Source organism: Protopterus annectens, chromosome 11.part0 (assembly GCF_019279795.1).
Source record: "Protopterus annectens isolate FY-2018-M chromosome 11.part0, PAN1.0, whole genome shotgun sequence".
Lineage (NCBI taxonomy): Eukaryota > Metazoa > Chordata > Ceratodontiformes > Protopteridae > Protopterus > Protopterus annectens.
This window is the reverse complement of record NC_056745.1, coordinates 476,728,115-476,750,461: the sequence shown is the minus strand read 5'-3', so window position 1 is coordinate 476,750,461 and position 22,347 is coordinate 476,728,115. Positions and strand designations below refer to the sequence as shown.

At 41.1% G+C, this 22,347-nt stretch overlaps 1 protein-coding gene across 1 annotated transcript in view; it reads left to right on the top strand.

Annotated features, from left to right (window-relative positions):
• OSBPL8 (oxysterol binding protein like 8) overlaps nt 1-22,347 on the top strand; it is a 3,324,100-nt gene that overhangs the window by 3,151,895 nt on the left and 149,858 nt on the right. The window contains exon 23 of the mRNA XM_044087980.1: nt 12,971-13,073. Within this exon, the coding sequence (XP_043943915.1) occupies nt 12,971-13,073 (103 nt within the window). The remainder of the gene's footprint in view (nt 1-12,970; nt 13,074-22,347) is intronic.

The following is a 22,347-nucleotide window of genomic DNA, read 5'->3' as shown; positions in this document are numbered from 1 at the left end:
CAGTATGTGATAGCAGTGTTAAGATGCCTGGGGTATTCTGTGAACGAAATAAAGTCCAGTCTAGTACCCTCTCAGGACATGTGCTTTCTGGGTGTGAGACTGAATACAGCATCCCAGATGGCCTTTTGACCCCGGACAAACAAAAGAATCTTTCTTTACTTCCATCACTTGTCTCCAGTCCAGGCTGACTGCAAGGACAGTCCTTCAAGCCTTGGGGTTCATGGCATCTTGTATTCTGGTACTTCCCAATGCCAAACTGCATATGAGGAAGCTACAATGGTATCTCAAAATGTATGGACACAGCACTGCCAAGATATGGACACTGTCATTCAGATAATACCTTGCATTCGAAAGGAATTTTTGTGGTGGGCTCAGGAATGTCACCTAAACAAGGGACTCTCTGTGACCCGCCAGAGGCGAGTCAGATTCTAACGACAGATGCCTCAGACAAAGCTTGGGGAGCTCATCTGAATGGAAAATGGGTACAAGACACGGCCTGCCAGACTTCAACATCTACATATCAACTTGAAGGAGATGTTAGCAGTCCAGTTTGCATTAATAGCTTTCAAGGATTTACTTCTTCCAGGGCAGGTGTTGGTTCTAACAGACAACACAACTGTCATGTGGTACATCAACAAGCAAGGATTCTTATCCTCTATGCAGACAAGCAATGATTTTGTGGGAGACTGCTCTCAGTGTACAGCTAAATCTTCAGGCAAGGTTTCTGCCAGGAGCACATAACTCCTTAGCAGATGTGTTGAGCAGACAAATTATGGATCCCCATGAGTGGAAATTGCATCCTCATGTATTTCAGAAATTGACAGTGTTATGGGGAACTCCAGACATAGATCTGTTCGCTTCTCCACTAAACTACCAGCTGCCAAAGTTTTGCACAAAAAGGTTTCATCCCACAGCTTGGAAAGTGGATGCTCTTTCATTCAATTGGAGCAATCTTCATGTGTATGCCTTTCCACCTCTGCCTCTCCTCCCAAAGGTACTCCTGAAGGTCAGACAGGACAAGCCAAACATGATTTTAATAGCTCCAGATTTGCCTCGACAGCACTGGTACCCATTACTGAGAAGTCTGGTACGGGAGCCTCCTTGGCCCTTGCCTTCGATTCCGAACCTGCTGTCTCAGGAGAACAGTCATTTACTCAATGTCAAACTTCACTCTCTACATCTAACAGCCTGGCATATTCTGTTTTAAACCCTGGAGGGTCTCAGCTTCCACAACAAGTTTTGAATGTTATTTTGGAGGCCAGAAGGCCTAGTACAAGGAAAGTGTACGCAGATAAATGGAGGAGATTTTTATTTTGGAGTACAGCAAAGGACTTTGATGTTTCTAAGCCTAATTTAAGTGTGGCTCTTCAATACCTTACTGAGTTACTGGACAAAGGTTTGTCCTTCTCCTCTATTAAGGTTCATGCTGCAGCAATTTCTGCTCACTATGACTGTGACCCACCATTGTTTTCTCATCCTTTGTTTAAGCAATTCCTTAGAGGGCAAAGAATATAAGACCCCACGAGAGCTCCTACTTCTGCTTGGGATCTCAATTTTGTGTTGGAGAAACTCACTCTACAACCTTTTGAGCCTGTAGCTACTGCCGAGTTGAAATATTTATCATGGAAGACTGCTTTTTTGTTGGCCATTACCTCTGCAAGAAGGGTTTCTGAATTACAGGCCCTTATGGCGTTGAGCCTTTCTTAATTTTCCATAAGGATAGGGTATCTTTGTACTAATCCTTCCTTTATGCCTAAAGTGGTTTCTAGTGTGGCTTTAAACCAAGCTATTCATTTGCCTACTTTTTATGCAAACCCCCAAAATAAAGGGGAAAAGATTTTACACACTTTGGATATTCACAGGCAGTTACGATATTATTTGAACAGAACTAAAGGGTTCAGGCAGTCTCAGCAGTTGTTTGTTTCATTTGCTTTGGGTTCTCAGGGCAAACCTGTTTCAAAACAGACTATTTCTAAGTGGATTGGTTTTTGTATTGCTTTCTGTTATTCCCATCATGGTAAGGAGATTCCAGCTGGGATTAGGCCTCATTCCACTAGGGCTACTGCCACTTCTACAGCTTTTTTAAGGGGGGGTGGCTACTAAGGATATTTTGGAGGCAGCTACTTGGAGTTCAGTGCATACTTTCTCTAAGCATTACCACCTTCCACTTTACTCTAAATCTAGGGCTGGTTTTACCACTGCAATTTTACAGGGCATTTTGGCAGCTCCTAATGCTTTATAATTTTGCCATCCTCCCTTACCTCTGCTTTGGGATTCTACCCATATGTAAGGACTGCAGCAATGTGAGATGAAGAACATAGTACAGTTTTGTACCTACCATAAATGTAGATGTTCGAAGATCCACATTGCTGCAGTCCAATTTACCCTCCCTCCTTCCCCTCTGTAGTTAGAGGCGGTTGTGTGGTTTGGGTTGTGAATAGGGTAAATTTTGTAAATATGATTAGTGCAGGGGTGGTTGGTTGTTTTTTGCTGTCTTTTGGTTTTGGCCTTTCTTTTTAGGGTCTTCTGACATCTGGGGCAAGAAAAGACTGAGGATATGACGTTGGTCATGCGCATTTGTACCCTGACGTCCTGATGTCAGTCTTAAGCGCCTTGACCAACGTCAGCCTAATACTTTGATATTCGGGCCGACCGAGGACAGCGGACTACCCATATGTAAGGACTGCAGCAATGTGGATCTTCGAACATCTACATTTATGGTAGGTACAAAACTGTACTTTTAGATAAAGTGGTGGCGGAGTTAAAATGATAGTTTGAGTAGGCAGTATGGTAGACTGGCTGGTTGAGATGTGGGTTGAGTTGGGATTGTTTGTGAAGTTTAAAGAGTTGGGGGTAGGCCAGACCAGAACTTTTGGATGAGCTAGAGTGGGGTTGGCAGTTAGTGAAATATTTTTTCTTGTCAAGAATGACTAAGATTTTGATGGTATTTCTAAGAGTTTGGTTTGGAGACAAGAGGAATTTTCCACCCTCTTTCCTTACTCTTGCCCTCAAACGTCAGCTTCATTATCAAAAGAATGCAACTTCTCTAGCTTTCTTCCATTTCCACCTCTAATTCATACCCCTTAGTCAATACCCATATGTCACTGCTAGGACACACTCTTATCTATCCACTACACTTTTATCTTTACACCTCTACTCTTAGTCTATACTTAAGCTTTACTCCTCCTGCTTTTCTTACTTAACCTGTTATCCAATTTCCCATCTCTGTCTCTTCTCCTGCTACTGTACTCCATACTGTGTCTAATCTTTGCTCTCTTTGTTGCTAAACTCCCTACTGTGGCTAACTTGCTCACAAGTCAACTGTATAAAGCAAAAAATGCAACCCCTGCTAACAATGTTCATTATGTAATGCCTCAACCTAAAACTGTAAAAGATGTGTTCATTCTATGTCAATATGTTAAATCTTAAGCTTCAATGCTATGTTACTAGTCAATGTTAAGTTTGGTACTATGTAAATTTGAATGCTTCTGTATACACTTTATATTTTCCTTAAAATTTAACCGTGGAGCTTTTCTCCCCAGGCCTCCTATGAAAATGGGCATGCATCCAGTCGGACTTTCCCGGTCAACAAACGTAAAATAAATAAATGAAATAAAAATAAAATAAATTTGTTTTCCAGGAAATCCAGGCCTTATCTCATGGTTTCTTGATATGTTTGATGGGAATTTGTTGATTTAACAGGAAATCCAGACCTTGTTTCACTGTTTCTTGAGATATTTGGTGGAGAGCCAAGGGCCAGGGTTGGATTTGTCTCTCTTTCTGCCTCAGTGGGGCTAGTACAGTTAGAATGTTTAGAAAGGTGTGGTTGAGGCACTTTGTTAAATATATTTTCATAATAATATTTACTAATTTCTGTTAAGACTTTGGGGTTGGGCTTTAGTTTTTTTTTTTGTCGTGCTATACCTTACTTACCCACTTCTTTTCTATCTGGGCTTACAAGTGCATCAGATTCTTCCCCTTTCAATTTTTCTTCATTTTATAATACAAAGTTAAATACCATACTTAATATGGGCAATTAGCATACTTGTACATAGTTTATTTCTTCTTAACTGTTGTTTGTTATATTTTATTTGTTATAATCATATATTGTTTAATATTTTGCCCTCATGGTGGATTGGACACTCTAAATTGGCCTTAGGTGTGAGTGTTTGTGTGTGTGTGCCTTCTGTGGAAGGTTGGGCGCCGGGCTGGCAACTCGACACTGTAAAACTCCACTGCCAATCATGAGCGGACAGGTGATCCCCTGTGGCAACCCCTAACTGGGAAAAGCCAAAAGAAGAAGAAGAAGATTTTGCCCTCATGAATGCCTGAGTACTGTGGTTATGTAATTTCCAATGTATTTGTTAAAATTATTGTCAAAGATTTTTGGAAAAAAGAAATGTGGTTGAAATATAATACAGCATCACTGAGAGGAGGATTTTTAAAATATTCCAGTTGTATAGATGCAAAATTGTTCTCTGTTGAACTTTGAGTAGTTTCTTGCATAGCTAAATTTTATAGTTTTAGGTGTTGGAGAGTGACAGTGAATGGCAAACGTGGGGTGGTGGTTGCTTAGACAGTCAGACAAAGTACCTTATTGGGTAATATTAGTGGGCTTGTTTGTTAGAAACAAATAAGTTATGGTTTCTTTGCATGGAGATTTGTTAAATCTTATGAGTAAAGTTGTAGAGACTATAGAAAAGTGGCAGATATATATGTAGTGGTAGCTGAGGAATATGGGTGGCAAGTAGCCAAGTTAATATTTCTGTCTCCAAATATGAGGATTTCATAGTGAATGCTTCAGTAAGCCCAGGAATGAGTATCCTCAATGATTGGAATGTTGCTAGTCTGGTTGAGTAGTTTGTAATGGGCGATAATGTAAACGTTTTTTTGCGGCCATTGAGTTTCTGGGTTTTGGCGTTTAACTGGTGTTACCGGGTGGGGATAGATTTGAAGATGGTTTGCAAATAGTATAGTTTTGCCATTTCATGCTTAGATGGGTGGTTTAATTGAAGGATACTGTGCCTTGAGGGTAAGATTTCTTCATTGGGGTAGATAGTTCAACTGGGTTTCTGTTGATATGAGAATGTTTAGAAAATATTCAAGTATACATGTATGTAGGGATGAGACTTTGTTGTATATATATATATATATATATACACCGAATATTGAAAGCTATAGTTTAAGATTGTTGATGTGCCTAGGATTGGATGGTGGGGAGTTTTTTTATGGGAATAAGGCTAAGTGGTATTTGAGGGCCAGGGTTGGGGTGAGTGACGCCACTTGTTAGAAGTAACAGGTTATTGTGAACTGTTGTGAAGTAGTGATACAGTAGTGTTCTTTTTGCTGAGACATGGAGGTGGAGGAAGTGTTGATATGTTGTTTTGTAAGTTTCTGGGATGACTGAAGTAGTAAAAAGAAGTGTTGAGGGCTGAAGGCATGGATGTGTATGGAGGAGATGTTTGTGACAGAAAAATGAGAGAGAGAGAGTAATGTGGTGAGCTGATGGGGTGTTATTAGTTGATAAGGGAATAATGTGGAGAGCTGGGTTAAGAGTAGAGAAATGGGTGTAAAGAGCAACGTGTTGCAGAGCTGGGCCAGTTAGTGAAGGTAAAAGATGCTTGGAGTTAGAATAATGGAGAGGTGACTGTAGGAAGAAGTAGAGTTGGAGGAGAAGAAAGTCTGTGAAGGAGATAAAATGTAGAGTCTTGGTTGGTGCTTATATTTAATAGGTAACACAGGAGATGTGTTATAGGAACTGGAATTGACTGCAGGTATGAGTGAAGGTTGCTACAGGTGGGTGTGCATAGTTAGTGTGACAGTTTGCTGTAAGCAAAGAGTTGGAGTGTACTGCAGATAAGATTGAGAGTAAAAGCAGGTGGTATGTGTAGTTAATGAGATGGTATGATGTCTGAGGGAGTGAGTGGGGAGGGAGAGAGAGAGCGACATATATGTGCTCGATAGAGTGAGCATTTACTGTAACGGGATGTGGTGGGTATAAGTAGAGGAAATGGAGAAAAAAAGTTTAAATGCATTGATGCAGTGGATGGCTGAGGAATTAGGGTGGGATGGAAGTGAAATGGGTTACAGACATGTGTTTGCGTGACTTGATCGGTACACACACACACACACACACACACACACACACACACACACACACACACACACACACACATACACATTTAGGGACCCAAAACCGATGGATAAATAGATAAAAATGGAGCAGCTTTGCAATGTTTGTGATGTAGCCCAGTAAAAGTGAGTTAAATTAGATATTATATCAGCTGCATTGCAAGTATACCTGTAATACACACTGTAGAAGATTTTCAAAAGTGCAAAGATGAAAGAATGTGAGAATACAACAGCCTTAGCAAGATCATTAGCCTGAAGCTGTAGCAATTGCTCCAACACCTGAACCACGATTGTGTGTGATTTAAGGAAGAGATGGTCAGTTGTGCAGAAGAAACCAAAAGCATCTCTTTAAAGACAAAAATGTCTAGTCCATAGACTCAGATACAAGAAAAAACATAGAGGTATGAAGACGCATTAGACCATTTGAAAAAATGGTCCTAAATGCAGAAAATATGTCTGTTTTGTCTTCACCATTATCCAAGCAAGCAAACCTGTCCCAAAATGAACCTCAAAAGTCCAGAGTGAACAGCTCTATTAAATGTTCTAGATCTGCAAGACCATTAAAAAATGTTTCGGCTCTATGGACTGCTTGAAAGTTGATTATGATACTAAAGACTGAAAACCTGCATTTGTTGACATGTCTTTTGAACACAGATAAAGCTCAGAAGTCGAAGACGACTTGTGAAAACCATCCTCAGTTTGGATAGTGCAGTACCCTGTACCATCCCAGTCATTCAGTTACAGATGTGTTTGATGTTTTCCATACTTGTTTGCTCAGACATTGTTTTTTCACAAGGGTTCCTGAACTGTCTTCTGTCCTTTGTTCCTAGTGGAGAGAAGGATTGAGTCTCAGCTCTGGCTAATTCATAGGCGTTTACTAGACTAATGACCACAAGGGCCTTTTTAAGCCTAGCCATGCATCCCAAATCTCTGACGAGTTCTGATACCCTTGATAAGTGTAAGCATGGGCCTGGGAGATGAACCATTTACACATTACCTCTTAACATCAGAGACATAGATGCCAAACCAGGGATGAATTTCCAGTTTCCCATCCAATTATCCAAGTTGCACTTGAATTGGATTAGGGAGGAACTCTGCTTCACATGGATGGGGAGCCTGTTCCATAGACAGGGTAGTCTCTGGGATGCATACCTATCTCTCCAGCAGGTCCTATTTATGTCACAGGCAAGGTTTAAGTGTTTAGAATGGGTAATTCTGGTATTGTTTGTTTTGTGGATATGCAGGAGGTCCATCAGAGTGGGGTCTGACAATGCCCTGTATGCCAGGCATAGGTCTCCCCTCAACAGCCTGTAGGAAACAGAATACAGGGATAGGGCTTTAAGGTGGTCTTCATAGGAGAGATTACTTACGCCCAGTATTCTTTTAGTGAGTACCCTCTGTGGACGTTCCATTTGTTGAATATGCCTGGTTAGGTACATACCAAAAGGGGCATTGTACTCAATGATAGGTGTGATGAATGCCAAATAAAGTGGAACAGTGACTTCCTTGGACTTAGATGCCATGCCTGTTTATAAGTTGCGCAACATAGAATAATTTCCTCACCACTGTAGACACATGATGATCAAAGGCTAGATTACTATCTGTGTGTGTCCCTAAGTCCCTGACTACTGAGTCAACTGTAGGGGGTGTGTTGTCAATATGATAGTTACCAGGGATGGATGACTTTCCAAAGGATACTATTATGCATTTCTTGGCATTTAGTTTTAGTCCGTGACTCTGACACCAGTTGTTTGTCTGTGTCAGCCTCTCCTGGATAACATTTATGTCAGTGTGAGATTCAGTGACGGCTCCTAATTTGCAGTCATCTGCAAATTTAGTCAGCCAGAGACCACTGACATTGGCCTTGACTTCTGAGAAGTAAATGCGATAAAGGAGCAGTTTAAGGACTGATCCCTGAGGTACTCCACTTGTGACTGGCCTCTTTGTAGAGGTGGACTCCGCAATTCAAACTTCCTGGGTCCTGTCTGTGAGTCAGTTGGCTATTCACTGGGTGACATACGGGTTTGTACCTAACCTCATGAGTTTGTCAACAGTGCCCGAGTGGGGTATTGTGTCAAATGCCTTGGCCAGGTCAAGGTAGGCAATGTGAACGATGTTGCCCTCATCCATTGCTTTGGTGACCTTCTCAAAGAAGTCCACCAGGTTGAGTAGGCATGATCTGCCCTTTGCGAAACCAAACTGGGTTGGGTCCAATGTGTGGAGGTTTGCTATACCTCTATTGATCATCTCCATGATAATTCCATCCATGGCTTTACATATAAGACTAGTGAGACTTATGGGTCTCTAGTTTCCAGGGTCTGTAGATGGCCCACCTTTGTGCAGAGGGATGACTGTTGTCTTTCTCCATTCATGAGGCATGAATCCTGTTTGGAGGCTACAGTTAAATAGTAATTCCAGAGGCCCTCATAGGTCATGTTTCATGCTATTTAGGAGGCATCCTGGAATATTGTCTGGGCGCATTGATGCAGTGTTCTTAGTCTTAGAGAGTGCATTAAGGATATGTTTCCTAGTGATAGTGGGGGGGGGGTTATATTTGATGATATTTTGTGCGGGAAGGTTGAGGGGGAGAGATGTGTAATGTTAGAGCTGAATTTATCAGCCAGGAGGTTTGCTATATCTTCTGGCTCAGTATAGGTGGCTCCATTTACAATGAGCTCTGCACACAATTGTGTATTGCCTTTGAGGTTGCGGACATAGCTAAGTAATGCTTTGTGGTTGTCCTTGGCTTGGGGGAGGGCCAAACTTACCTCAGATTTGGCTTTGGTGGACTTTATTTGTCCTTTGAGTTGTTTGTTTAGCTTAATGAGAATGCTTTTATCCTTCTTGGGTGCTGCACCTCCTAATTTTTGCCATGATTTTCTTCCTTTTGTTATACATCCAACTGATTTTGTGATTCCACTAGCGTGGCTTGTTTTTTGAGTTCTGTACTTCTTCCAGGTGGGTTCAGCTGCCTCTATACAGCTATTAACATACTTGTACAGAGTTTCTGTGAACAGTTCTGCATAGGCAGAAGTATTTTCAGGGTTTATAGGTGCTTGAAATTTTGCTAGGTTCTCACTTAATAGCAGTCTTAGAATCGTTCCTGAATATTCCCAGTTAAGATGGGGGTCCAGGTTTTATTTTTACTTCAGAGGAGACCATTTTGTGGTCTGACCTTACCAGGGAAGGCATTAAAGTAGGGGGTGTGCAGTACTCTCCCATATTAATGAGGACCAGATCATGTATGGTTTCACCCCTAGTTGGTGTATTTGACTATCTGGTCCAGGGAGTTTGTGTTTAAAAAATCCAGGAATCTCTGTGCATGTACGTTTGATGTCGTATAGGATTCCCAGTTAATAGTAGGGTAATTAAAGTCACCCATGAATATGGCATTGGGCTGGCTGGTTAGTGTTTCTAATACGTTTGTATACATGGTGTGGGTTTCCTGGGTCATAGAGGGGGACCTATAGCTTGCAAGGAAATGGTATTGGATTTTACCTATGGTGATTTGAACATGGAGCAGCGCAAGTGCATTGTCCTGTTTGACCAGCCTTGAAATATATTTATTTTTGATGTAAATAGAGACACCTCCACCTTTAGTCCCTGCCTGTGAAGTAGCTGGTCTAAATATTTGAAAGACATTATAACCCTGCACTGTTGGTGTACTGTCCGTGGCTTAAACCATGTCTCTGAGACTGCACAGACATCAGCATTCTCTAGGGTAAAGAGAGCTTCCAGGGAGTGGAGTTTTTTGTTTAGGCTCCTAGCATTGAGCAGTAATGCCTTTAGATTTTCTTGGTTTTGATTTGCTGTGTTGGAATTACTTTGTTTGGCATTGCCTAAAAAAAAGGCACTATGGGGGAAGACAGTGTTTTAGCTGATATTCGAAAGCCTAGACGGGAGAGGTGCAGACCATCCCTGGCAAAGCAGCATGGTCTATTGACCATCTCCTTCCATGCTGACAAATATTGCTTCCCCTTAGAATGACACCAGAAACCAAGCCAGTTATTAAAGTCAATCATTTTTTGTTCATATTGTGGCATCATCCTTGGAGAAGGTAAAATGCTGCTCAATGCTAGGCTCATACCAGCCTGAGACACATTCTGAAAGTTCTGTGATGTCTCTCTTCATGTAGTCTAGGGAGGTACGTCTCAGGTCATTTACTCCCATGTGGACTATGACTGAGTCCTATTGGTAATTATGATCCAATGAGATGAGTGCATGGGTTATGTGGCGGATCATAGCCACTGATAAGCAGCTGACCGTAACTTTCTCCTTGCTCAGCCTGCTGAGAGGGACGTTAGTGTGTCTCACAATGGAATCTCCAGTGACTAGAATGTTCTATTGTGGGGTGACTTGCCTTATGGGCTTAGAGGTAGAGGCTCCATGAGATGTAGCTCTATGTGTTGATGTGTGTGTTGTCTTGAAAGAGTGCATTTGGGGCTGCTGAGGGTATTTCATATGTGTACTTTGACTAGGAGTCTTTGTGGTTTAGGAAGGTTACATGTAAGTGCCTCAGTGTATGTGGTTCTATATGTCTGCTTTGAATTGTGTGTGATGGGTGCAGTATGTGTACTACTGACAACCTTGACATTAGGAGTACTTTTATGTGTGACCTTTGCCTCCAGTGACGTTGTGTAAATAAATCTCTCACATACCGTATCAGTTTGAGAATTAACTGGTTGCCAGTAAAAATGAGGCAATTTCTACATTGCCTCAGGATGCCCATATCCACCAATCTGCATTGCTTCAGAATGCCCATATTCACCAATAGTTGAGAATTTGCTTGGAAGTACTGTTACTCTATCCTCTTTAAAGAACATAATTTCTGTGCAGCTTGAAATTACGTTCAGTAGTCTTACCTTTTCACCTTTGTATCTGCAAATCCAGCAGTGTTGGAAGTCCACTTTGATCTAGGGAGTTCATCCTCAAGTTAGACTCCTTTTTAGTAGCTGCAGCTCTGCAAGAGGATTGCAGAATTTCAGACACTGTCTTTAAACTCCTTTCTGGGGTGGGTTACCCCACCTCAATTTCTTTTCTCCTTGGAAAATTATTTTGATTAAGTTAATGAAGTGCTCCACAGGTTTAGGAACTAGAGGAGAAAGTGACCTTCAACCGTGGAAATGCACCACCAATTTAGATGTTCCTTGAAGCAGTTGCAGTAAGTTAGTGAGATGGTTCAGTGGTCTATCTCCCCTGAGTCCAGGAAAGGAAGGCATCTTAATCGCTAATTTGACATTTCTTAGTGGATTGACAAATGCATTTTATTTCCAACTGGCTGGCTTCACCTATTGATCTTTGCTGCGATCAGAACCAGCTCTTGTCCAGAAATAGGGACCTGTAGTGCATGCTTTAGAATGTCTTCATGCAGACATTTTTTTATGCTTCATTTTTTCAAAATGTTGCTGTTTCTTCCTCAGTTCTAGGAGTTAGGCATCTTCTATAAGATTTGTTTGTAGTATGCCTGCTTGGGTCATCCTTGATGGGTCAAGAATACCTTCCCTTCATCCCCATGTAAGTGGGCAGCTCTTCCAGCTATCTTTGACTGTTGGAGTTACCAGCAAGTTAGTGAAGTGTATACTAATGCACCACTTGTCTGCAGTAGGGATGCTAAGTCTTCATTTTTTTTTTTTTTTTTTTTTTTGGTAGGAAGGCGATCACAAGTGGAGAGAAGCCAACCTGATGAGCAGTGGGTGCAAACCACTCCCATACAATTGAGTTACTGCATCACAGCATAGATTGTCACAGGTGCATGGCCATCCCATAACGCAGAAACCTTTGAAAAAAAAGAAGCCAAATTTTCATTGGTGGAAAGAACGAACCTATCCATAGAACCCATAAAGGAGGGTCCTGTCATAGAGCAGCTGATATGATAACAGTGTATCTGTTGTCTTCATCTGCTTTGCTTTTCTTAAAGCTCTACTGATGTCCAGCCTCACTTTTGTATGTAATTTATTCTACAGTGTAATGTAGACTTTTCATACAGCATATTTAGCCAAAGCTCACAGGAGGATTCCGGACTTTTCTTGGGAATTCTTACCTACTCCTACCTTTCCAACTTTTTGCACTTATTTTGCATTAGTTCCAAGTCAGGCACCATAGGAATGATGGTCGTCGCACTTGCTTCTTTGTCATAGAACACCTATCTCTTCTGTTACTGTAAATAAATCATATGTTACCTCCCCACATTTCTTTAGTAGATATGATTATCCTTTTTATTGTACGTTGTTTCCTAATCATATTTTCTCCTTTCAGGTTTTCCATAAACAAGTGATTAAGCAGAAGAATGACTGCATCTCTCCAACACTATTTTTCTACCTGTAAAGATATAATTGAAATTATCACAACTTGTCAATATGAGAGTTTCTAACTCTTAACAATTTTAAAATCATTTGCTTTTCTTAAAAAAATGTAACAGTTGACTCCTTAAGAAAGAAGTAAAAATGTCTAATTTGTTCAATTTCTTTACACTGCAAGTTCATGGTTCTTACTGATTTTAGACCAGGGCAAAATAACATTAAGGCTCTTTTTTATTTAATGGAATACATGGCTGTCCTGAATGGAATTTTATTGATGTGTCTTCTCAATTTTGCTGTAATTTGTGAAGTATTATTTCTTGTATGATTCTGTTACAAATGTGTTGTTAACATGTTGCAAAGCCAGAATGTGCGTGTTAATAACAGTGCTCTTTATTTTCCCTGTCTTCTATATTTTTCGCACTGTCCATATTTGTTACAGTGCATATGTTTTAACTTTACTTTTTCAGTCTGATAGGTCAAAACATAGTTCTCCCTCATTTTACTGCCCATATTTTAAATGTATTTATTTATCTTTAAAGCTGACCAGTCGAAACATAGCCGATTACGGAAGAAAGGGCCAGATTTGAGTGAACTTTTAAGTGCCATTGATTCCATTAGAAGAAACCAAGATGAAATCAGCAGGTAAATATTACTTACAGTCATGGCTATGAAAACATGGAAAATAACTTTTAGTAGCAAGTTTTGGTGATCATAAACTTATTAAACTTTACTGTTTTTCATTAAATGGTAAAAAATGTCAAGGAGACATCTCAACTGTCCCAATTTTGGAGGAACATTCCTATTTTCAGGCCTGATTTACCCTTGCACATAATGTACCTGTTTTTTGGAGGTATGTCCTTATTTTCAGGCTTGATTTACCCATTCACACAATTTACTGAATCCCCTCATTTCGCATGACTTCTGAAACTGTGTAGTACACACTAAACCACACTACATGGCACCAATAATTTAAAGTAAGTGGACAATTATCTTACATCTCCCCTTTTCAGAAGCAAAAATAAATGATCTTATGTGGTATAATTTTGCAATACAGGTTATTAAAGTAAACGGGCTTTACACAGTCTCTTCCATCATTTTTGTCACACTTTTTTTTTTTTTTAAACATGCAACCCAGTGTTGTCTCATTCAACATATGGGTTTTCAGATCCGATTGAATCCAGCCTCGGCACCAACTTTGAAACCTCTTTTGGTTCCAGGGCTCTGACTCCTCACACAGCCATAATTCCCTGTATTCTAGCATAATACCTCATGCTTCGTTTGCTGCCAAAGACCTTGGATGTCTTTTCAAGGGCTCCTTTTTCACAGTGTGTATCCTTTTTTAGGATTCATTCTATCAATCCTTCCATACCAAGTTTTTTGAAACTCTATTTTTTCTAGTTAGTGGGTGTTTTTTCATGTTTAGGTCTTTCTATTTGTATAGGGTTAGGTAGCTGTAGTGTTAGGCTTTTATATAGCATTTGTAGAATATTTTGGTAGGTAGCTGTTTTTTTTAAATAGTATTAGATATTTGAATAGTACTTTGACTATTAATTTGAAGTTGTTCTATCTCGCCGTTCATTCTTACAGATGGGTTCGGAGCCGATTTTCGGCTCCGAGTCAGCCTACTACAAAGCTCAAGGTCTTCAGGCAGTTCGAGGCAAAGTCTATATCCCATGATGCACCTTGAGTTACCTCAGATCTAGTTTGCCGTTGCAATAAATCGGAGGTTTCCTAGCACAGCTTGGGCCAGTATAGCTTTTATCTTATAAAAACTTTCTAAAATTGTTCATTCCATTTATAGTTAGTGATAGTTTTTCATAGCTTTTCGTAGTTATATATTTGATAAGTTATTAGTACTATATTTAGCTCCTTTTTGGCCTTCGTTTTTTATAGGACTTTAATAATCCCTTCCCTTCTTGGTGTGCCTTTATAATATTATCATAGTTATATAGCTTTGTAGTTTAAACAGGATTGTTAAATTTTAGACAGTGTGTGAGTGCTTTGAATAGTTATAGTCCTTCACAGTTTTTTTTCTTATACAGCCCATTTGTTTTTTAGGGCTTATTACTGTAGCTTAACTTTCTAAATTTGTGTGTGTGTGTGTATTATCTTAAAACTACAGTCTATTATTGTACAGTAGACTTTTTGAAACTGTAGTCTTTAATATAGCTGACCAGGAGAAAGACAAGCATCCTAAGTCTGACTTTAAGAAGTGTCCAAAATGCAGACAAAAACTGTGTGTGACAGATAGTCACGTTAATTGTGTGTGTTGTCTTGGAGCCTTGCATTTGCAAGAAAGCTGCTCTATTTGCCATTCTTTTTCCGCTAGAGTCCTTCATGAAAGAAAAAGAAAGCTTATAGTCAGAGGACTTCTAAAATCTTAATTCCAGGAAGCTTTGAGTGACCAGGATAAATCTAGCCAGTCTTCAAAGACGACTTCTTCTCATGTGACAAAACCAAAAAAAAAAACATTGACGTTGGCTCCACAGCCTTCTGAGCCATGCATCCTGTCTTTTCAGAGCCGGTCCCCAGTCCTGGAACCGGTATACAAAGTATTAAAGTCACCCATTCTTCAGTCAGTGCCTCCATCCATACATTCATCTCAGTCCTCGATCAGCCTATCCGATTTGGATGTGGATCGTGTGGTGCAGAAGTTGCTACAGGCACCGGCGTTTGCTAAATTTTTATCAGCTCCAACCCAAGTGGTTTTGGAGCCTAAAACTGTAATGCCATCGACTTCTTTTCCTCCTCCAAGCCATACCGGTCCTTCGGAGCTGGAGGAGTCTGACCTGATGATTGTTGAGCCTTCGAAGCCGACACCTGCTCCAGTGCCATCGGTTCTGTTTACTCAGACTTTCTCGGCACCTATCAAGGAGTCTAGAAGCCGACACTCTCCGGTCGGGTCCGGGGAGGATAGTTGGACTGACTTGCCGGTTCCGACTTTGCCTCTCGGGGCCACGGCTCGAGTTCAGCTACTACCTCTGGTTCGGAACCCACTGTTCCGGTGCCGAGGGGATCAGTGGTTACTTCAGATCCAGCGGTCCCTTCTCATCGGAACAGAGGTGCTTTTGAAGCCATGAGGAGAGTGATGTTCCCCAAGACATCTACAACTTCAGGTCCAACTACCTCCTCCCCAAAAGCATTTGTGTCCACCTCTGCTTCACAGATACTTTCTAAGTGTAGAGACACTGAGCCTCAGGAAGCCCCACTGAGTGGCCCCTGCTCTTCTGAGACCTCACCAGAAGTTCCCACTGATGAGGTTCCCAGGAAGAGAATTTGTAAGAGGAAGCACCTAAACTCCCCACAGGAGTCTCTCACATCCGATACCAACTTAGATGAATCAGAAGGGTCCCCCTCTGAAGATATCGCATATGCTGAGATATTAGAAATCCTTAGGCAGAGGGGTGGCTGGAAGTCCACCAAACCCTACTGAAAGTCCACCAAACCCTACTGAAGACAAGTCGGTTCTCCTGAAGGCTTTCGGGTCTCAACCCTCCACCTCTTGGGTGTCTCCACCCTTTGATGAGCTCATTTAGCTGGTCTCACGAAGGGCGTGGGAGTCTCCACCCTTCGATGAGCTCATGGAGCTGGTCTCACGAAGGGCATGGGAGTCTCCGGACACCATGGAGCCTGTCCCTAAGAGGCCTAATAAATTTATTTCTGCCCCTCAGTATAAGTCTTTCCTCACCAAGGGAGTGCCAGTTGATGCCATGTTGGTGACAGCAGCCACCAAAAAGGAGATGTCAGAAACTTCTTTCTCTATCCATCCTCCTAACAGAGACTTTAGGATCATGGATAGATACAGGAAGCGCACATACAGTTCAGCGACTTTTGCCATGCGTTCACTGAACTATCTCACACATTTTACAAGACTACAAAGAGACCTCCTAAAAGAGCTTGGAGATGCTCTTCAGGGTACAGTAGCTGCAGGAGCTTCAGACAAAGTCACCTCCCAGCTTGCTACCCTCAATTCCATAGTGAACTCGTCCATGCGTCTCATTTCATATGCAGCTGATGGAATGATTAGGGCAGTGGGTACAGGAATTGCCTTCAGGAGACATTCCTGGATGCGCTTGTGTTCCTTTGCGGAGCCCTTTAAGTAATTTTTTGTCAACATCCCTTTTGATGGCTCGTCCCTTTTCTTGCCCAAAGTTAAGACCAGGTGTGAGCAGGAAGGAAAGACTCTGTCTGCCGTCGGAATCCATTTTTACACCCCTACCAGATCCTACCCCAAGGGTCAAAAGGGAGGAAAGATGTGGTTTCGAAAAGCCCAAGGAGCCTTTCTGGTGGTGAACCCCCCCTCCAAGGGCCGAGGCGAGGGCAATAATGGAAGACACCACCCTCGCAGCAGAAGGGGTCCGCAAAACCAGGGCGACAGAGACCAGTTCTTTGGGAGCCCTACCAGCACTCCTGAAAGGAGGCCCAACTGTCCTGCTCTGGAGGCAGTCGGGGGTCACTTATATCTTTGTATCCAGACGCCTGGCTCAAAATAACAAACAACTGGGTACAACGTATAGTTTCCAGAAGATATTTCATTCCTTTCGCCACTCCCTCTCCATTGATAATAAAAATCCTGGATGTTCTACCCAGTTACAGGGGAACAATTTATTTATTTATTTATTTTATTTTACATTTGTTGACCGGGCTAGTCTGGCTGGATACATGTCCATTTTCAGCAGAGGCCCGAGGAGAAAAGCTCCACTAAATACTAAGTACATTACAAAATATTACAAATGTTTATAAGTAACAAATTAGAAAATCATAACATCACACAGAATGCAAGATAGATTCAGGAGAAGCACATTTCGATGAGCAGTTAATACCATATTAGCAATTTTACATAGAATGTACCTAGGTCGATTAGTACTGTAAAAGGAGAAGAAATAAGACAGATACTAATAGGAAGAGTGAAGGAGAGATGTAGTATGAGAAAGAAAAAGGTTAGCCTGGTGTACTGCAGGAACAAAGCCAATGATTTAGGTAGTACAGTTTAATTTTCTGTTTGAATTGAGGCAGGGATGTAGTCAAAGTTATGTCACAAGGTAAGAGATTCCAGCATTTACCTATAGTGTTAGTGAAAAGAGAACAACCTGCTGTGTTGTTTGCCTTTATTGATTTAGTCATAAGTTTACTAGAGGAAGTTCAGATTATTATACGGATTAGGAGTTGAGAGAGTACAGGGGTTGTCAGGTAGGTGTAATATGTTGTGAGCTATAGTGAGTTGAGGAATTTTAGGTAGTTTTGAAATTGAGCCAGCCAAGTTGCTTTAGATTTATACAGTGGTGAGTCCTAAAGGGGTTACTAGTGGTAAGCGTGCTATGTTATTATAGCAAGTTTCAAGTTTGTTAAGATTGTTTTCTTGAGGTTGGTATAAATGGGAGAAGCATATAGGAGAGTAGATAGGAGATGGGTTTGAGCACATTTGGTTCTTGTTGCTGGGGTTAGAAAAGGTTTAATACGATATAGGGATCCAATTTTTGTTAACAACCTTGATGGTGTTGTTTATGTGCTGATCGAAGGAAAGATGATTGTCAATGGTTATTCCAAGAAGTTTAGTAGTTGGATCAGGCGAGATGATAGTGCCATTATTAGAAGAAATGGTAAAGTTTAAAGGGGAGGACCGAGAGGTGGGGAGAAGAGGAGGAGTTTAGTTTTTGCATTTAGTAGGAGAAACCGTTTAGAAAACCAAGTTTCTACTTTGTTAAAGGTATTTTGTGTTAAGGAGGTCAGTTCAGTAGAAGAAGGTGCGGAGCAGATATAGAATCATCTGCATATTGTATGCAGGTAGCTTGTGGTATAGCAGTCTGAAGATCGTTTATAAAGAGGGTGAACAGAAGTGGACCTAGAATGGAGCCCTGGGGAACTCCGATGGAAATGGGCAAGAGAGAAGATGTGATTTTCCCAAATTACTGCTTGTTGTCTGTTGTTAAGGTAAGATTTAAACCAATTTGTGGCTAGTTTATCACAAGGAAGAGATTCGAGAATATTGATTAAGAGAGAGTGGTTAACCATGTCGAAAGCTTTTGAGAGATCAATGAAAAGAGCGGAGGAGAGAGAATGGCTGTTTCGATTTTTGTTGATAGTATCTATAAAGGAGAGAAGGGCAGTGGTGGTACTATGATGGGGTCTAAAACCATGCTGGCAGTTTGCTATTATGTTGTGGAGGGAGAGGTGGTGTACCAGTTGCTGTTGAATACATTTTCCATTATTTTTGCAAGGGGTGAAAGAAGGGCAATTGGTCTAAAGTTGGAAAGGTCAAGGAGTTTCCACCTTTATGAAGTGGTATAATATAGGAGACTTTCCATATATCAGGGATGGTTCCTTCTTGGATAGTTCTGTTGATGAGTAAGGAAATAGGATAAGCAATTTCTTTAGCAGCTTTCTGAAGGAAAAGAGAAGGAGCTTGTCAGCAGAAGGGGTGCAGGGTTTAAGTTTGTGAATGAGTTTGAAGATGAAAGAGGTAGATATAGGTTTTAGAGCGAAATTGAGGGAAGAGGTAGTTCTGTTAGGTGGTATATGAAAGTTGTTAGTGTTCATTTGTTTGGCTAGGGTTTGAATAGTTTCAGAGAAAAAGAGTTGAAAGCATTGGCAGTCTGGAGAGGGTTTCTGGGTCAGCATTTAGAGGAAGGAGTTTTCGCAGTTCCTGGGGAAAGAAGTCTATTTACTGATGACCAGAACTGTTTAGGGTTGTTAATATGTGTTTCCTGGAGGTTACAGTAGAAGTTTTTCTTGTCAGAGATTATTGATTTTTGCTAAATTACGAAGCTGGAATTTAACTAAGTCAGGGTTTAGTTTATTACATCTCCAAGATTTCCATGCTTTGTTTCTAGCAAGCATGAGTTTTTTGTTGGTGGTCAGCCATGGGATTGGTCTTTACTCTAATAGAGCGTTCTGGTGCATGAGAATCAAGTATAGATAGGAATGTGGAATTAAAGAATAATACTGCTTCTTCTAGGGGGAGTGATTTTAAGCAATTCCAATTACATGCACTCAGTTCGGCTTTAAAAAGGTCTATGTTAAAGTGTTTGACTGATCGAATTAGCCTTGTATTTGGGAGGTTAACAAATTCTGATTTTTGTCTAGAAATGTAGGTTAGGCAGTGGTCGCTGATGTCATCAGGCATAATACCTACCTTATAATGTGTCTTAGTATCCAGTCTAATATACTCTCTTTCTTACTGGGTTTATTGACTCTTGTAGTTGAGGTAATACTTTGTGAAAACCATGTAGGTTAATATGCGAGGTGGGATTGACTGTATTTATAGTGTTCCAGTCTATGTTAACGTCACCAAGAATTATGGTTTCTTGGGGGTAGTTGGTAGAAACCCAGCTTAAAAAGTCTTCTAGTATTGGAATGTTATTACCTGGGGGAAGATACAAACAAATAATGTAAATAGATTTTTTGGGGTTAAGTTGGAGTTTAATAATGATGGTTTCTGTTTTGCTATTTAGGTTTGGGCATTCTGGTTGAATAGATATGTTAAGTTGATTTTTGAAGATTGCTACTCCTCTACGTTTTAAGCGGTCGTGTCTTATTATGTTATAACCCTGGGGTACAATCTCTGAGTCTTTTGTGCCTGGGGTAAGCCAGGTTTCAGAGAGGCAAAGGATGTCAAATGAGTGTATATCTAAGAGGGCATGGATGAAAGGTATTTTGTTATTTATGCTTTGGATGTTAAGGCGTCCTATAAGGAAGTTATTGTTGGGGTTAGGCAAGCAGTTTTGGGGAAGTGGTGAGGTAGGGCCAGGGTTGGGGTGGATGTCTCCATCTAGTAGAGTAGGATTAATAAGTTTTGTTAAGTAGTTCTTATTTAGAATTGTTAGAGATTTTGTTTTGCAAGATAGGGGTATGTAATGTTGCCTATGGAATTTAGATAGGTGATAACTAGGGGTGGAATTAACATTAGGGTAGGTTGTGAATGTGAGTCTAGTAGAGGTGTGTTTATGTGTGGAGATAAAAGAATTATCTAGTGAAATTTCAAGAAAGGTGAGAAGGTATGTAGAAAGAAGGGTGGTTGTGATTGCGATAGAGAGTACAGGCATAGTTCGTATGTAGGGAGGCATCATTTAGTAATTAGAGAGGTGAGGAAGTAGAGGGAAAGTGTAAAGGGAATAGAATGTGGTAAGCAATATAGGGGAAAGTCTGTAGTTTAAAGCAGTAGGTAGATAAGAAAGGATATTAATGGAAAAGAGAAAGAAAGGCTGGTGGAAGTGGAAAGTGTAAGGAGAGAAGTCTAGGTAATAGTGAAAGGTAATAGAAGATGTATGGTCTTGGGGCAGAGATAGAGTAGGAAGGGGTGTACTAAGGCTGGGGCACAATTGGGAAGGATAGGAGGGCTAGGGGTGTGGCTATAGAGCTATAAATGTAGGACCGGGGTGGGTGGGGGGGGGGGGAGGGAGCGCAGTGAGCTTGCAGAGGCGAGCGGGTAAAAACAACTGAGGTATAGCCAGGAGACAATCAGAAAAGCAGGTGAGACTATAGGAGCAGCGAGTGTCAATAGGGAAGGGGTAAGATAGGAACCAGATACCAGAGGGATAGGAGAAAGGTAAGGAGGAGTATGACAGAAAAGAGTACTGAGGATTTAGGAGGAGATGAGTGAGGTGTAATGGAAGAGAGTAGGGCAGGTTACTGGAGCGATATCACACAGGTGGTAAGGAGAATAGGCAGTTAAGGAAGAAAATGGAGGTAGAGGGATGGAAAACCAAATTAGCAGAGTAGACTGAGGAGGGCTAATCAGGGGAAATAGGAGGAAGCAAAGAAGAAAGAGAGAGTAGAGCGCCACCTAGTGGCTGGTATAGGTAAATGAGAGGGAGAATGGGAAAATACAAACAGGACAAGGGAATGAAAAAAAAGAAAGAAATGAGGGCAGGAAAAGGTGAGAGTGAGGGGTTTTGGGGGATAAGAGAGAGGTACTGGCTGCTAGGCACACAAACGAGGCAGAGTAATGGACTCTGAAGGTGGACCTATACAGAGGCTAAAGAGGCAGAAAGCGAAGCCCAAGACCTACTTTCAGTTCCTTGACTGTAGATCAATATGGGAGGTAGGCAGATTTTCAGTCACTGTAGTCAGGGCCAGGATGATCCAACAGCAGTAGGGCTTAAAGCTGGACAAGATTCAGTAGGGATGGTGCTATTAACTTCTAGGGGAGAAGAATAACAGTCTTAGCATAGATGTTAAATTGAACAGGTACAAAACACAGCCAAATTGGTAAGGATTAACAAAGGTACAACAGCAATATTATCAGCAGTCTAACAGTAAAATTATCTAGCAATCTAACCCTGTTGAAACAGCTTGTCTAAAACTAACCCTGATAACATTAAGAGGAAAATACATAAAACTATCAATAGTGAGCTAGAAATAAATCAAGCAAAATGTATACCTGGATCTACTTGATAGACTCTAAACAATAGATATTATGAGTAGCAACAGTCATGTGACCAGCTGGTAACTCACCAGAGTAATATATTATATGCAAGTCATTAGGGGATATAGGGAGGTTAAACTATTTGTAAAGCTAAATTAAAAGTATGTAGTTGGACTTACTAACAGTAGAGTAAGTGATACAGCTATTAGGGTACTATGTAAGAGATGCAGAGCAGAGAATCCAAGGTACTGATTCAAGCGTTGCAGAGGTTCTATCAGAGATGAACCGAAGAGTACATCCCTTATCTACTGCAGGGCTCACTCGCAAGGAGTGTAGGCGTTTAGGTACAGCTAGGCTTAAGCGCCTAGTATGCAAAATGGGTAAATGGTTGGTAACAAGCTCCAAATAAGGCTAGCAGCAGAGGCATCTATGGAAAATAAGCCATCAGTGCGGGTCATAGGATAGTTGTAAGCACCTTAGCGTATTTGCACCAGCATACACGCCAGCTAACGATAAAGAAGCTCCACGTGTGTGATGCCGTTTAGTAGCAAT